The sequence below is a fragment of the Fukomys damarensis genome, unplaced genomic scaffold (genome assembly GCF_012274545.1).
Source record: "Fukomys damarensis isolate Sample0158 unplaced genomic scaffold, DMR_v1.0_HiC HiC_scaffold_13, whole genome shotgun sequence".
NCBI lineage: Eukaryota > Metazoa > Chordata > Mammalia > Rodentia > Bathyergidae > Fukomys > Fukomys damarensis.
Genome location: NW_022900925.1, coordinates 7,969,908 through 7,984,678, shown reverse-complemented (window position 1 = coordinate 7,984,678; position 14,771 = coordinate 7,969,908). Strand labels below are relative to the sequence as shown.

Sequence of the window (14,771 nt, the reverse complement as noted above, 5' to 3'; positions counted from 1 at the left end):
AAAAAAAAAAAAAAAAAAGCCCTTCTGGCTATGTTTACCTGTTTCTTATAGAGGTTGAAATTTTGCCCAAAAAAGGCCAGTGTTAGTAAATTTTTTGCCTTCAGAGTCTTGGCATGTTAAATGCCCTTTTAAAGGAGTGTGTGTGTGTGTGTGTATGTGTTTGTGTACAAGCATAAGCATTAACGAGCATATTTAGACTCTTTGGTGTGGAACTGTGTTTAGTAGTATGGAAATAAATTGTTATTTTGCCTTACTTTAAGCTGGTTTCTTTGCCTTTATAAAGAGTGCTTTCTATTGCTATGTACAGAATTTAATAGATATAAAACAATATTTATGTATAGGGCATAATTTCAATACACAGTATGTGGTTTTAATGATAAAATTTAATTTCAGTTGATTTTGTATAATTTTATAAGATTTTTACTTTGAAAGATTCAAACATATTGAAAAAGTTCAAAGAATAATGCAATACCTACCATCTAGATTGAAAATGTATTAACCTTTACACATATTTGCTTTCTCTTTATCTCTCTCTTCCTGAAATATTTATAAATCATGAGATTTTACTCTAAATATTTACCAGATATCTCCTAAGATTAATGACATTATGTCATATAACTACTTTACCACAATCCCAAGTAAAATTGAAGTGATTTCCTCCTATTGTATTATTTCATGCATTTTTGATTTTCCCCAGGATTTCTAGCTTTTCTGACCTGGACTAGGGGTCTAATCTAGGTGCACATACTACATTTAGTTTTACATCAAAGCACTATCTTTTAATCTACAACAGTCTGCCCTGCCAAGATATTGGCTTTTTGAAGAGCCCAGAAGAGTTAGTCTTTTATTTTTGCTTTAGGCACTGGTGGTTGAATCCAGGGACTTTGCCCTGAGTTACATCTCTGACCCTTTTCTAAGTTTTGATTTTTGAAACAGGGTCTCACTAAGTTGCTAAGTTGCCCAGGCTGGGCTCAAACTCAATCCACTGCCTCAGCCTCCAGGAGCACTGGGCTTGCAGGGATAGGCTGCCATGCCCAGCTGGGGTTTTGGGTAGAAAGAATGTCTCACAGACTGGACTTACTTGAGTATTTCCTTGGTTTGTCATTAAACCATACTTCTTTGTACTGGTAGTCAAGTTAGCATTTTGATGAGATTCCAGTTAAATGCTCCTGGTGCTGTATACCTGGTAGAGTATCACTCCAGTGGACCAGAGTGGCAGACGTCACACTAGAACAGTGCCACGTGGAATCAGTTGTTCACAGCAGGGACAGACAGATATCTCCATGATAAAGTTACGCTTCTACTTCTGTATTTGACAAGTAATCAGAGGGGTAATACTTTGGTACCCTGTGTTCATCTTACTCCCTAACAAAGTCCCATCTGTGTTTTAAAATTCATTAAAGAAAAAAAAATTGTTTTCAGCTTTAATTGAGTTTATTGGTACATTTTAGGGATACAGTACAGTTACATTCATTGTTGGGATCTTGTACCTCTACATGACAAGTCTTGATTCTCATTTTTTCCCCTTACCTCTGCCCTCCCTTCACCCCCTCCTCCCCTCCCCATCTACAAACACTTTATTTTCATCTTTTCATTCTCTCACATTTGTTTCTTTTCCCTTTTTACTCTTCCCCTACCCATCCCAACTTCCCTACACCTTTAGCTCCTTTCTTCCCATTTCTAAATGTCAGTAATCTTATTAGGATCTTCTGTATTATTGCAGATTATTCACACCAGAGAAGAAAAAAAAATTTTAGTCAAGACTTTGTATTGACAATTCTGACTTAAATTTGTCATTTAAGATTTTTGTTTACTTTCTTTTACTTTGTATTTGCGTTTCTTTTCCTTTTCAGTGAAATTTTACTTCCTAATGGTAGTATTAGAACTATTATCTTTTCCCACAAGGCATGCAAAATAGTCTCAAAATTAAATATCAAAACTGCCCCTGAAGATATAAAGCTACTTGGTAAATGTTAAGATTTTTTTTCCCTTCAGGCTGTATATTAAGGACAGAGTATTACGTTCATAATTGTTTGAAATCATTATTTTCTGTTCATATTCATCTTATAGATTTACTATAGTCTTCTGTTTGTTTCTATAACTTTAAAAGTTTTGCCCTTCACCCTTTTCTCTTTAATTTTATTTTTTAATACATAAGATATTGGAAAGGATTGAAAGCCAGAACTGTGTAAAAAGACAGCTTGATCTCATCACCATGTCCTCTGCTCTCTTCCTACCTACCTCTACACACAATAATTTTTATTATTTTTTGGCTCATCTTTCTCTGCCTTCTTTCTTTTTTTCCTTTTAATTGAATTATAATACCTGTCTGTGTTTCCTTTTGCAAAGCCAAGCAAATACATAAATATGTTATTTCCCATTTTTCTTTCAAAGAAAACAGTATAACAGATACCTTTTCATGTGTCTGTTTTTCATTTAGTAGTATATCCTGGAAATCATTGTGTATCATTTCCTAGATGTGTTTTTACAGCTGTACTGTATTTCACCCACGTGTCTACCATAGTTTATTCAGGCTACAGACATTTGGATTTTTCCAAATTTGTCTTCCCAAAATGTTGCGGTGAATAACTTGGTAAGTGTAATCCCATAGGAATTAGACCACTTCACCCTCCCTTCCTCAGTGTATGGGTGCCAGTTTCCATGTCAGATGCCTGTTACACAATGGCATTTCAGAAAGGTGTCTAGGAGACTTAGACTTTACCTGTTGGTACTAAGAGTGAGCTGAAGACTGGATGTTTTGGAGCCTGTAAGGAAGTGGCAGGTTTTGGTAGATACAGTTGAAGAAGAGCCTCCAAAGAAACACAGTTAAATCCACTGTAAAAGTCCGATGGTGCTCTGGCCAGATTGTCTCAGCATACTGCTGCCTAACTTCTTATCACTAGCACGTGCACTTCTTTGCTGGTTCTCTGTTTCCTGGAGCTCACTTTGCCAAGTAAAATGCAGGCCAGACATGCCACTGGGAGTGACTCTTAAACAGTGACTGGCCAGCCCCCAGGGTCTTGGGGTGGTGCAGCCTGGCATTTCCAGAGCTTCCCTGGTGGGATTAAACTCCAGGTTCCCACTGTGCTAAATGGCTTAATGGTGCACACTTTATGTGTCCTAAATCTCCTTTCCCCAGTTGATGAGTTTTTTCACTTTCCTTGCAAACTATTTCCATTCCATCTGGCTGAGGATCTGCTTCTTAGAAATCCAAACTAAGACCCAGACAAAACCCAAACAGTTCCCTTAATTTGTTCCTAGAAAGCATAACACACACACATATATTCTTGGAAATAACTCAGAGATAATTAGGTTATTTAATTAAATCATTAGTCTCATGTATCCAATACAATAAATGTTATCAAAATGACCCAGTAAAGTCTTGATATGCAGCCTGAATTGTCAGTTTTTAGGAAACACCACTCTGTAGAACCATGAAACACTTCGTTACTTTCAAGATGTTTATCACTTCCTTGGAATGACAAGATGAATACAAACAAAACATTAATGAATAAGATAATTGATGCCCCAGTCAGCTAAATGGTCTACAAGTACTTTTATAATAAGAGCTGACAATAAGCAGAGAGGAGTTCCAGGAGGACTTGTAAAAGGCATGTTTGTGCTCATCTTAGAGGAGGAAAGACAAACAAGAGCGATTAGAGACCTGGTAGAATTTCCAGGATCCTGATGATGACCACAGAAAATAATTCTAGGTGGAAATGTAATTGGGAATGATTTGGAAAAGCTCAAAATCTATACAGACATTTCTGCATCCAAGACACCATTACAAATAATTTAAAGGAAACCTTTAACTCAGAAAGAAAAAATGTACCCCGTGGACATTTTGGTCTATATAAAAGGACAGAGAACAATAATGTATTATGCAGTCTATATATATGTTGAAGTAAATGTGTAACCATAATAGCAAAAAGGCCAATATGAGGGCATGGTAGTTTACTTTTGTAAGATTCTTCATTTTTTGTTGTTTGTTCATTTGTTTGTTTTGCTGTTGTAAAGTTTTCAAACCATACAGTAAGTGATAAAATATTATTTAAGGGTAGACTAGAATAAATTAGAAGTGTACTGTATAAACCTTAAAGCAACCACTAAAAAGCAAAGCAATGAATAAGAAGTCATTAATGAATCATGAAGGAGAAAATATAGCATAAAAATGTGAATGAATAAAGAAAGTATGGAATGAAGAGAAACCTAATGGATTTAAACTCAATCAGATAAGCACATGAAGTGTAAATGATCTAAATGCCTCAATTAACAGAAATATTCAGGCTTAATTAAGAATAAAAAGAAGAGGCCTGGGATTTAGCTCAGTGGTTCTTCTGCCTGCCTTGTAAGCACAAGGACCTGAGTTTAATCCCCGGTACCAAAAACAAAACAAAACAAAACAAAAACCCAAATAAAAACAAAGCAAAGCTCAACTATATGCTATCTACATGACATTTACTTTAAACTTAAAGACTTAGGTCAGAATTTAAAGATGAAGAAAAAGATATTCCATGCCAGGAAGGAAGAATGGCTATACTTAGACAAAATAGCCTTCAATGTAGTGACCACTACTAGGGATACAGAGAATAACTTCATAATAATGAAGAAATAAATTTACCAGGAGACCATATCAATGCTAAATAGGAATATCTAGTAACAGATTCTCAAAGCAGGTGACAAAATTCAACTTCCATCTGTGACAAAGTTCTCAGCCTGTTGGTGTTAAAAGAGAACTTTCTCAATCATGTGATGACATGAAAGGTTGAATAACAGCTCCCCAAGTCATCCATGTCCTAAACTCTAGAAGCTGTGAATATTTATTTTGTGTAATAAAAGGAACTTTCCAGATGTGAATAAGTTAAGGATTCTAAACGGAGAGATTTTCTTGGATGATGTAGGTGGATCCAGCTGAGCGAAATTAAAGAAAACTTAACTAAAATGGAGGGATATGTCAAGTTTTGGGGGTTAATATAGTTAACATGCCAATCTCTGTAAATTGGCCCATAGTTTTAATGCAATCTCAATCAAACTTTCAACATAATTTTGTAGAAATCTGCAAGATGATTGTAAAATCCAAAGGACCTAGGATAACCAAAACAACTGGATTAAAAAAAAAAACAACCCTACTACATATTTATCATGGCTTCTTGTACAAAAGCTTTTAAAAAAACATAACCATAGGGCTGGGGGTGTAACTCAGTGGCACAGCACTTGCCTGGCAAGCTCTAGGCCCTGAGTTTGCTTTGTGATACAAAAGAGAAGAGAAGGGAAGGGAAGGAAAAGAAAAGAAACATAACCTTGAGGTGTGGTGGTACAGGCCTTTAATCTCAGTACTCTCTGGAAGGCTGAGGCAGGCACAAGTTTGAGGTTAACCAGGATAACAGCAATTTAGCAAGAGTCTATCTCTTTGATAGGAGATAAAATAAAATAAAAAATAGAAAAGGGCTGGAGATGTAGCTCAGTGCAAAGTCACTTGGTTCAATACCAAGTACTGTAAAAAAGGGGGAAAAAAAGGGAAGGAAGGAAGGAAAAATAAAAGAAACATTCTTTGACAGTAATATATATGATGGATTAAACAAGAAGATAGGACTCTTGGAAAACCACAGTAACACGGCTTTCCAATAAATGATCCTTTTGTCCCATTCAAGCTATCTTGGTGCTTAAAATATTTAACTAATCTATTGGGTCTTCCTCTAAGAAGACATCTATGAAAAATTAATTTATGAGGGAGTCACCCAGGCATAAATCTGGCTCTGTCCTCCAGGGAGAAGGGCCCACAGATTCCAGGGACAGTTACCCAGGGACAGAGAGCCTGTCCTCATTCCAAGTCCCTCTTGTCCTGGACCCAATTCCTTTATGATATTGTAACTCCTGGAACATCACTTCTGGGCTGTAGGCCCTGCCATGGGGGTGAGCCCCACTGCGGGCTCTCCACTCTCTGAGGCTCCTAGGTCTCTGAGATGTGCCAGAGGGCAGCCTACGACATCCTACTTAGGTGTCTGCATGGACAAGGAAGGAAAGGTTTTAAACATGTTGGGAAACTGCAGCAAGTCTCCATCATTGCCTAGAGTCTTGGTGGACCTAGGCATAAGCTGGGGGTTGTAGACCTTGTCTTGGTGTCATGTCAGCTCTTCCTCTGTGTTCAGGTGGATCATTATGCCTTGCTGTCAACCTTGCAGCTGATGTACACCGTGGGATACTCCCTCTCTCTTATCTCCCTCTTCCTGGCTCTCAGCCTCCTCTGGTTTCTTCGGTGAGTAGAACTTCTGACATACAGGTTCATGCATGTGTCATATAATTTACTCAATGGCTGCCTCTACAAGGCCATAGAAGACAGGGCCACAGGATGTCATGGAACATCAAAGCTGGAAGTGGCCTGAGAGAGCACTGAGTGTGTCCACCCATTTTGCTGATGGATGGGAAGAAATAAGTATCTAAGTACAGGTGAGAGGCATCGAGTTGCTACTGGCCCTAAAGCCAGTTGGTCACCCATGTGGGACCTAAATCCAGGACTCCTGACACTACCTTTGGCATTTGATATCTTCTGTGTTTCCACAACCAAGCAGCCAGGGCCTTAACTCCTGATCACACCCAGTAATACCACAGACCAAACAAAGGGCTAAGAAATTTCCCCAAGACTAGTGAGTGGTAGAGCTGGGATTTTAATCCAGGGCCCTATCTATCAATTATTGAAGTGCTTCCTCCTAGCACTTTATGTACATTAACTCATTTAAGTCTCATCCCAATTGAATTAAGATTAATTATAATCTTAGCAGGTTACTACTATTATTGCTCCATTTTATAAGTGCATGAACTGAACCATGGAGAGATGAGGTACCAAGCGGGGTCAAAATATATGATGAATGTGTAAATACAAAAATTTATTACCAGAAAAGACCCATTGCCATTAATACCCCTCAGAATCTCCCTCTCTCTTCAAACACAATTATCTCATAGTTCTTCCTGCTTTCTGAAGCAGCTCTTGGAGTTCTCTTTCATGAATGACTTTATTAAGTGTGATAAAAGAAAAAGATGGTGAATGCTGCTGCTGAAAGCCATCCAAATGGAAAGGCAGACTAGTAAAAAATTATGGTGTGTCCAGTCTACCTTATTCACCAGGTCTGGCACTGTGTGAATTCTGGCTCTTCCCCAAAGTAAAAAATGACCATGAGAGGTAAAAGTTTTGAATCAATTCAAGACATCAAGGCAGCTACAGCACAGTACAGTAACAATAGCAATGGCATGAGTGTGCTAGAAGCAAGGGCGAGTATTTTGAAAGGGATTAATGGCAATGGGTCTTTTACTAGAATTCTTTCTTTATTTTAAATATTCACTGTACTTTTCCATCACACCTAGTAACTTGCCCAATGCTACCTCAGCCGGTGATGGAGCCAGGTTCACAGCCAAGCAGTTCAGGGCCTGAGTATTTTTCACTCCCTTGTACTCTCTTTCAGAATCCAAAAGTTGAATGCATTACCAAATTGCATTTTTAGTCCTCACTCAAGTGAGATACTGATGGAGCCACCAGGGAGCCCTCCAGAGCTGTCCCTTGGTCTCAGCCCATTGAAGACAATAAGTGAGGAAAATCCAGGCAGAATGAGCATATATGGCACCGATGCAGGGGGCCTGGTTGGGGACTCTGGAGACCTGGCTGCTAGTCCCAGAGAAGCTCCTCACCTGGACTCTACTAGCCCAGGCTGGGATTCATTTGAATTCTCAATTCCAGGATTTTCTGTGGCTCCAGGAGCAAATTCAACACCTTCCTGGAAAAGCTACTTGAGCTACAGGAGAATTCTACAGCCTGTGCTCATGATGATCTGTGATGTCCCCCCACATACCTTCCCAAAGTCCCAGAACCCAGCCAGAAGAAAATAACTGTTTGGCCCTGAAGGAAGCTCCTTTTTCTGAGTCTGGGTTGGTTAAGTGTCTGTACTGCCTCAGTTTCCAACATGAGCAAGTCCCTGCCTTCAAATCTCTTCTGGTCTAGTCAGGGAGCATGCATACATGGCAAAACACAAGAACATGCCTCAGAAGTAAAAAATGTGGCAATAGCTTTCAAGCAAAGGAGGATGGGGTAGGAGCTTGCTCAGAAAGCACAAGAAAAGTCTTCAGGTTAGAGAGACAGGATGTTCAGTGTCTCATCAGCCTGTATGCTGGAGAGCTAGAAGAACATTCCAGACAGGTAGGACTAGCTGGCATTTTCTGGGGGCACTTATTACATGCACTTTACAAGAATTAACTGATTGAAGATAGACACTGTCAACCCCAGAGGCTGTACAGTCTTAGAGAGCCTTACTTTGGCCTAAGAGGTTTTAGGTCTGCATGTTTATTCTACCACTTACTACTCTGGGACTTTGGATAGGCAGCTTAACTTTCTGTTTCAGTGAGATGAGAGTAGCTTCTCCTCTGATGGTCACAAGGAGTAAGGATACCTGAAAGTCCCTGCGGGTATAAATGGGCTGGAACATGGCCTGGCATGGCCAGCAGTCGCACAGGGGAAGCTATTATTACTCCATTTTATACATGGGGCAGATGAGGCCCAGAGAAGAAAGATCACCTAATTCAGCCCAGCTCTGGAGCCTGCACTGTAAATCGTCTTTCTTTAGGCAGGTCAGGCATGCACCCACCAATCTGAGCCATTATTTGCTGAGGGAAGGCTCTCGGTTTTTCTCTTTGCATAGAAAACTCCACTGTACTCGCAACTACATCCACATGAACTTGTTTGCGTCGTTCATTCTGAAAGCTGTGGCCGTACTGGTGAAGGATGTCGTCTTCTCTAACTCCTACTCAAAGAGGCCTGACGATGAGAGCGGGTGGACGTCCTACCTGTCCGAGGTAAGTTCCTCTCCTAAACTGGCCCATCCACTGGGTGGCCGGGGCTGATCAGGCAAGAAGGAAGTAAAGGTGTCAGAGAGATAACACATGTTCTACAAACACTCCAACCTCCCAACAGTGGGCCAAGAAAAGGAATCAGAAGCAGATGAATTTACCACCTCTACTGTGGGTTCTTGGGTGGCAAATTTTTCATCTGTAAGCAAGATAATTGGACCAGCTTCACCTGTTTTACAATTAATTCCTTAAAGCAGCAAGGCTTTTCCACATTGAAATGTGCATCTATAGTGTTGTTTTTCCAGTAACCTGTTGTACTAACATTGCACTTCTAAATTTTGATAGATTGTTCTTTCTCCTATATTTCTGGCTTCAGTTTGCTAGTATTGTGTTTTGTTTAGTATTTCCTCACTGATATTCATGAAGAAGATTGGCCTATTATTTTCTTTTCTTGCAATACCTTTGTCAAGTTCGTATAACAAGTTTGTGCTGATCTCTTAAAATAAATTGACATGTGTTCCCTCTATCATTATTTCTGGAAGAATTCATTTAAGATTTATATGATTTCTTGCTTGTATATTTAATAGATTTTACCAGTGAAGCCAATTGGACATGGAATTTTTGTATTGGAAGGTTTTGAATTATAGGTTAATTATGAATCTTGTATTTTCTATTCTGGTGTCAGTGATAGTAATTTTTCTAGGAATTTGTTTACACACTTCACCTAACTTTTCAAGTTTATTGGTACAATATTGTTCATGGTATTCTCTTTGGGTCTTGTTCAAGTCTGTAATTTTGTTCTCATTTTCACTCCTGATATTGATTATTTGTATCTTCACTCTTCATTTGCTCATCTTTTCAAGAAGCTTCTCAATTTTATTGAAAATTTCAAAGAATAAGCTTTTGGCATTGTTGGTATCTTTCATTAATTTCTGCTTCTGTTATTATTTCCATCCATATACTTTCTTTGTATTCAGTTTGCTATTCTTTTTTTCTAACCTTTCTGACATAATTTTAGATAACCAACTTTCAACTTTTATCTTTTACATAAATATACTTAAGGCTGTAAGTTTCATTCTAAGCTTGCCACAAGTTTGACATGCAGTATTTTTCTTATGCTCAGTTCAGGAATATTTTCTAATTTCTGTAATAATTTCCTCTTTGATCCCTGGGTTACACAGAAGTCTGTTTTCTCATTTCCATCATATAAATATTTTTAGTTATTGATTTCTAGCTTCATTGAGCTGAGGTGAGAGAATACCTTTAGTGTTTCCATTAGGGCAGGTATTGATGGATGTTCTCAGTTTTTGCCTAAGAATGTTTAGAATGTTAGGGAAGAGCTGGTCTTTAAAAGCTACGTGAAGCCTTCTTGACCTTTTTAAAATTAATTTTATTGGTACATTTAAGGTACACAACATAATGACATTCATCATAGGAAATTTACACCTTTACATAATCCATCTTGGGTCTTATTTTTTCCTCGTTTCCCTGCCCTCCCATCAACCTCTCCACCCCTCCCTATCTACAAAAACTTTGCTTCCATTTTTTATTTTTCTCATATTAATTCCATTCCCTTCTTTCTTTTCCCCTACCCCTCCCACTTCCTATTTCACATTATCTATTATACCTTTTAGTCCTTATTTACATTTTCAGTTTCTCACACTAGAGAAATTATTCAGTATTTATACTTATGTGCCCTATTTATTTCACTTAAGAGTATTGCCTCCCTAATAATATAATTGACAATGTGAAATAGGAAGAAAAGGGCTAAAGGTGTAGGGAAAGTGGGAAGGGTAGGGGAAAGGTAATAAGGGAAAAGAAAAATAGGAGAAAATGAAAAAATGGAAATAAACTGTTTGTAAATGGGGAGGGGAGGAGGGGGTGAAGGGAGGGCAGGGACAAGGGGAAAAAATGAGAACCAAGACCTGTCATGTAAAGGTACAAGATCCCAGTGATGAACGTAACTGTACTGTGTACCTAAAATGTAGCAATACACTCAATGAGAGAAAAAAAAAGAGTATTGCCTCAATGTGCATCCATTTAGTTATAAATATTTCTAGTTTCTCATTCTTTATGGCTAAGTAGTACTGAATTTTATTTTTAAAAACCCAACACATTTTCTTTATCCAGTATCCCCTTGATGGGCAATTGGGCTGCTTCCAAATTTTACCTATTACAAATTGTGCTGCTATGAACATGGGTGCACATATATTACTGTGGTATGGTTCTTTTTTTAATTATTTGTGGCAGATACCCAGCAGGGGAATAGCTGGGTCAAATGGGACTTTCAATTCTAGTTCTTTGAGGTGTCTGCATGCTGATTTCCACAGTGCTTGCACCAGTCTACACTCCCATCACGAGTGGAGCAGGGTTCCTCTTTCCCCACAGCCCCACCAGCATTTGTTATTGGTTGATTTCATGATAGCAGCCATTCTTTCTGGAGTGAGATGAAATCTCAGTGTTATTTTCATTTGCATCTCTCAAATGACCAGTGATGTTGAACATTTTTTCATATGTTTATTTGCACCTCTTTGCCTGAGAAATGTCTGTTCAGTTTAGATGCCCACTTTTGTATTGGGTCTTTAAATTTCGGAGGTCTGATGTTTTAAAGGTCTTTATATATTCTAGACAGTAGACCTTTGTCTGAGGAACAGCTGGTAAATATTTTCCCCACATTGTGGGTTGTCTCTTCACACTGTTGGTGGTTTCTCTTGCTGTGCAGAAGCTTTTTTAAAAGATGGAATCCCACTTGTTGGTTATTTGTGCTAGTTCATGGGTAACTGAGGATTTGTTCATAAAATCTTTTCCTATACCAATGTCTTCAAGAGTTCTACCTAACCTCTCTTCTAGCTGATTTAGTGTTTCTGTTTTAATATTTAGATCTTTAATGCATTTTAATTTTAGTTTAGTGCATATAGTTTAGTGAGAGATATAGATCTAGCTTTAATCTTTGGCAAGTTGAAACCCAGTTTTTCCAGCACCATTTATAAAAGAGGTTATCTTTCCTCCAGTGAGGCTGTTTGCCCTTTGTCGAAGATGAGGTGGCCGAGTGTGTCTGGAGGTGTTTCTATATCTTCTAATATGTTCCACAGGTCCTAGTGTGTGTTTCTTTGCTAGTACCATGCTGTTTTATCACAATAGCTTTGTAGTATAGTTTCAAGCTGGGGAGTGTAATACCCCCTACCTTGTCTTTGTTGCCTAGAATAGCTTTTGTTATCCTAGGTCTCTTCTTGTTCCAAATGAATTTTTGGATTGTTTTCTCAAGGTCTGTGAAGTATGCTGCCGGGATTTCAATTGGGATTGCATTGACTATATATAGCAATTTTGGAAGTTTGGCCATTTTCACTATGTTGATTCTTCCTACCCAGGAGCAAGAGATGTCTTTCCATTGTCTGATATCCTCTTCAATCTTTTTTTCAGAGGGCTATAGTTTTCAGAGCAGAGGTTGTTGATTTCTTCTGTTGGGTTGATGCCTAGGTATTTCAATTTTTTGGATGCTATTGCCCCATTTCTCTCTCACTGAGTCTGTTGTTCATACACAGGAAAGCTATTGATTTTTGTGTGTTGACCTTGTATCCAGCTACTTTACTGAATTTGGTATTAAGTCTAGAAGACTTCTGGTGGAGTTCTTGGAGTCTTCTATACAGAGTATATTTCATCTGCAGATAGCGACAGTTGGACTTCTTCCTTTCCTATCTTTACTCCTTTTCTTTCTTTCTCTTGTCTAATTGCTGTGGCTAGTGTTTCTAGAACTATATTCAACAGGAGTGGTGATAGTGGATATCCTTGTCTTGTTCCTGATTTTAGTGTGTAGGTTTTCAGGTTTTGACTATTTACTATGATATTGGCTGTTGTTTTTTCATAGATGGTTAACATTTTATATTACTACCAACATCTCTGAGATGATCAGAAAGGGATAGGGAGGACAGGGAAGGGCTTATGCCTCATGAGGTCTTTCTCTGTCCACTCAGGGTCCAGGTGCTAGGAAAGCCAGGGCTCATCTTCTGGTTTTCTGCCCCATAGGTGTCCACCTCCTGCCGCTCTGTCCAAGTCCTGCTGCACTACTTCGTGGGGGCCAACCACTTGTGGCTCTTGGTCGAAGGCCTTTACCTCCATGCACTGCTGGAGCCCACAGTGCTTCCTGAAAGACGGCTGTGGCCCAGATACCTGGTTGTGGGTTGGGGTGAGTGACATGACTTCCTAGCCTCCTCTCCTGGGGAATCATCAGAACATGGGAGCCCTACAGAGTTTTTGGTTAGTTGGGAATCTAACTGGAGGGCAATTTCTGGGACAGATAATTCCTTGATGATAAGAGACTCTGAAGAGAAGTGTACTCAGTGGCGCCATGCCTGCCTTGCAAGTGCAAGGTCCTGAGTTTGATCCCCAATAAAGAAAAAAAAAAAGTCCTTGGTGGCATCAGATGACAACACACTGTTTCCAACTTCATTAGGTATGTCACCGTGTCATAACGAAATACTGGTGTGGCTTAAACAACAGACATTGATTTCTCATGCTTCTGGAGGCCAGGAAATCCCACCTGAATGTGTTCTCACGAGGAATCTCTTCCTGGCTTGCAGACAGTTGGCTTCTTGCAGAAAATATGGGGGTGGCAAGGACAGAGAGGGAGGGAGAGAGAGAGAGAAAGAGAGAAAGAAAGGGGGGAGGAAAAGAGAGGAAGAGAGAGAGAGAGAGAGAGAGAGAGAGAGAGAGAGAGAGATTGCTCCCTGGTTTCTTTTATAAAGGCATTAAGCCCATCATGAAGATGACATCCTTATGAACTTATCTATTCTTGATTGTCTCCAAAGGCCTCACCCCCAAATACTATTACTTTGGGAGTAGAACTTCAATATGTAAATTTGAGAATATAACATTCATTCTATAAAACCAAGTATTCAGGGTGATGTTTTTGACTATCTAGATGTAGAACTCCTATCTCCACAAACCCTTGGAGAATTTGATGCTGCAGGATTCAGCCAAAATAACCTAGGTCCGTGATTCAGGAGATTTCGGTTAATGTCCTTAGATTTACTCCACACTGAAATCTAAACTCTTCTCTGGGTGCTGGTTTCTCTGATAGTAAAGGAAGGGATGATCCAGGGCTGCCTTAGCTCTCTCCAGCTCTCACACTTCATGATTCTATATTTGGGTTTTTATAAGGTTTCACCAGCTGTTCTGGGCCCCATCAGGCTGGGGCAGGAGGCAGGCATGTTTGACCAGCCTTCTCCTAATTATATTCCTGTCCTTCCTCCACAGCCTTCCCTGTGCTATTTGTTGTCCCCTGGGGCATTGCCCGTGCACTCCTGGAGAACACAGGGTAGGTAATTCACCTGGTTTTACTCTTGCACCAGTCAGTAATTTCCAGATACACCCAAATGTAGGAATGACACCACTTCCTCAACAAAGAACATGTAACTCCCCCCACTCTGTCCTTTTAGAAAATAATTAGAAATGCAGACAAAGTGATCAATAATCTTGTAGTAATTAGTTTATTAATTTACTTATACAGGCAAATGAACATAAAGACATTGTATAGGTTAGATGTGCAGCTGGGTATGTAAAGACATAATAAGCACAGGAAAACTTCTTGCAGCATTGTTCACAGTGAGGAAGAAAAAGCCCATAAAACCCAAAAGCCCTGAATGCCCTTCAGTATGAGACTCATTGGCTAAGTAGTAGCATACCTATATGTTGGTTTTTGTTTGTTTGTTTGGTACCGGGAATAGAACTCAGGACCTTGTGCTTTCGAGGCAGGCACAGTGCCACTGAGCTAAATCCCTGGCCTACCTGTACCTTGGAATATTATGAGAAAGAACAAGTTAGTTCCTACTTTTTCACTTTAAAGCCTGTTGCTGAATAATATATATTGTGTGATCATATACTTGTTCCAAATAATCACCATCAAAAGCATATATATATATATATATATATATATATATATA

The 14,771-nt window shown here is 39.1% G+C and overlaps 1 protein-coding gene across 1 annotated transcript in view; it reads left to right on the top strand.

Moving 5' to 3' along the window:
* Positions 1–14,771, top strand: part of Glp2r (glucagon like peptide 2 receptor) — a 67,742-nt gene that overhangs the window by 18,115 nt on the left and 34,856 nt on the right. Inside the window, exons 5-8 of the mRNA XM_033762727.1 lie at positions 6,150–6,256; positions 8,685–8,838; positions 12,856–13,015; positions 14,086–14,146. Of these exons, the coding sequence (XP_033618618.1) occupies positions 6,150–6,256; positions 8,685–8,838; positions 12,856–13,015; positions 14,086–14,146 (482 nt within the window). The remainder of the gene's footprint in view (positions 1–6,149; positions 6,257–8,684; positions 8,839–12,855; positions 13,016–14,085; positions 14,147–14,771) is intronic.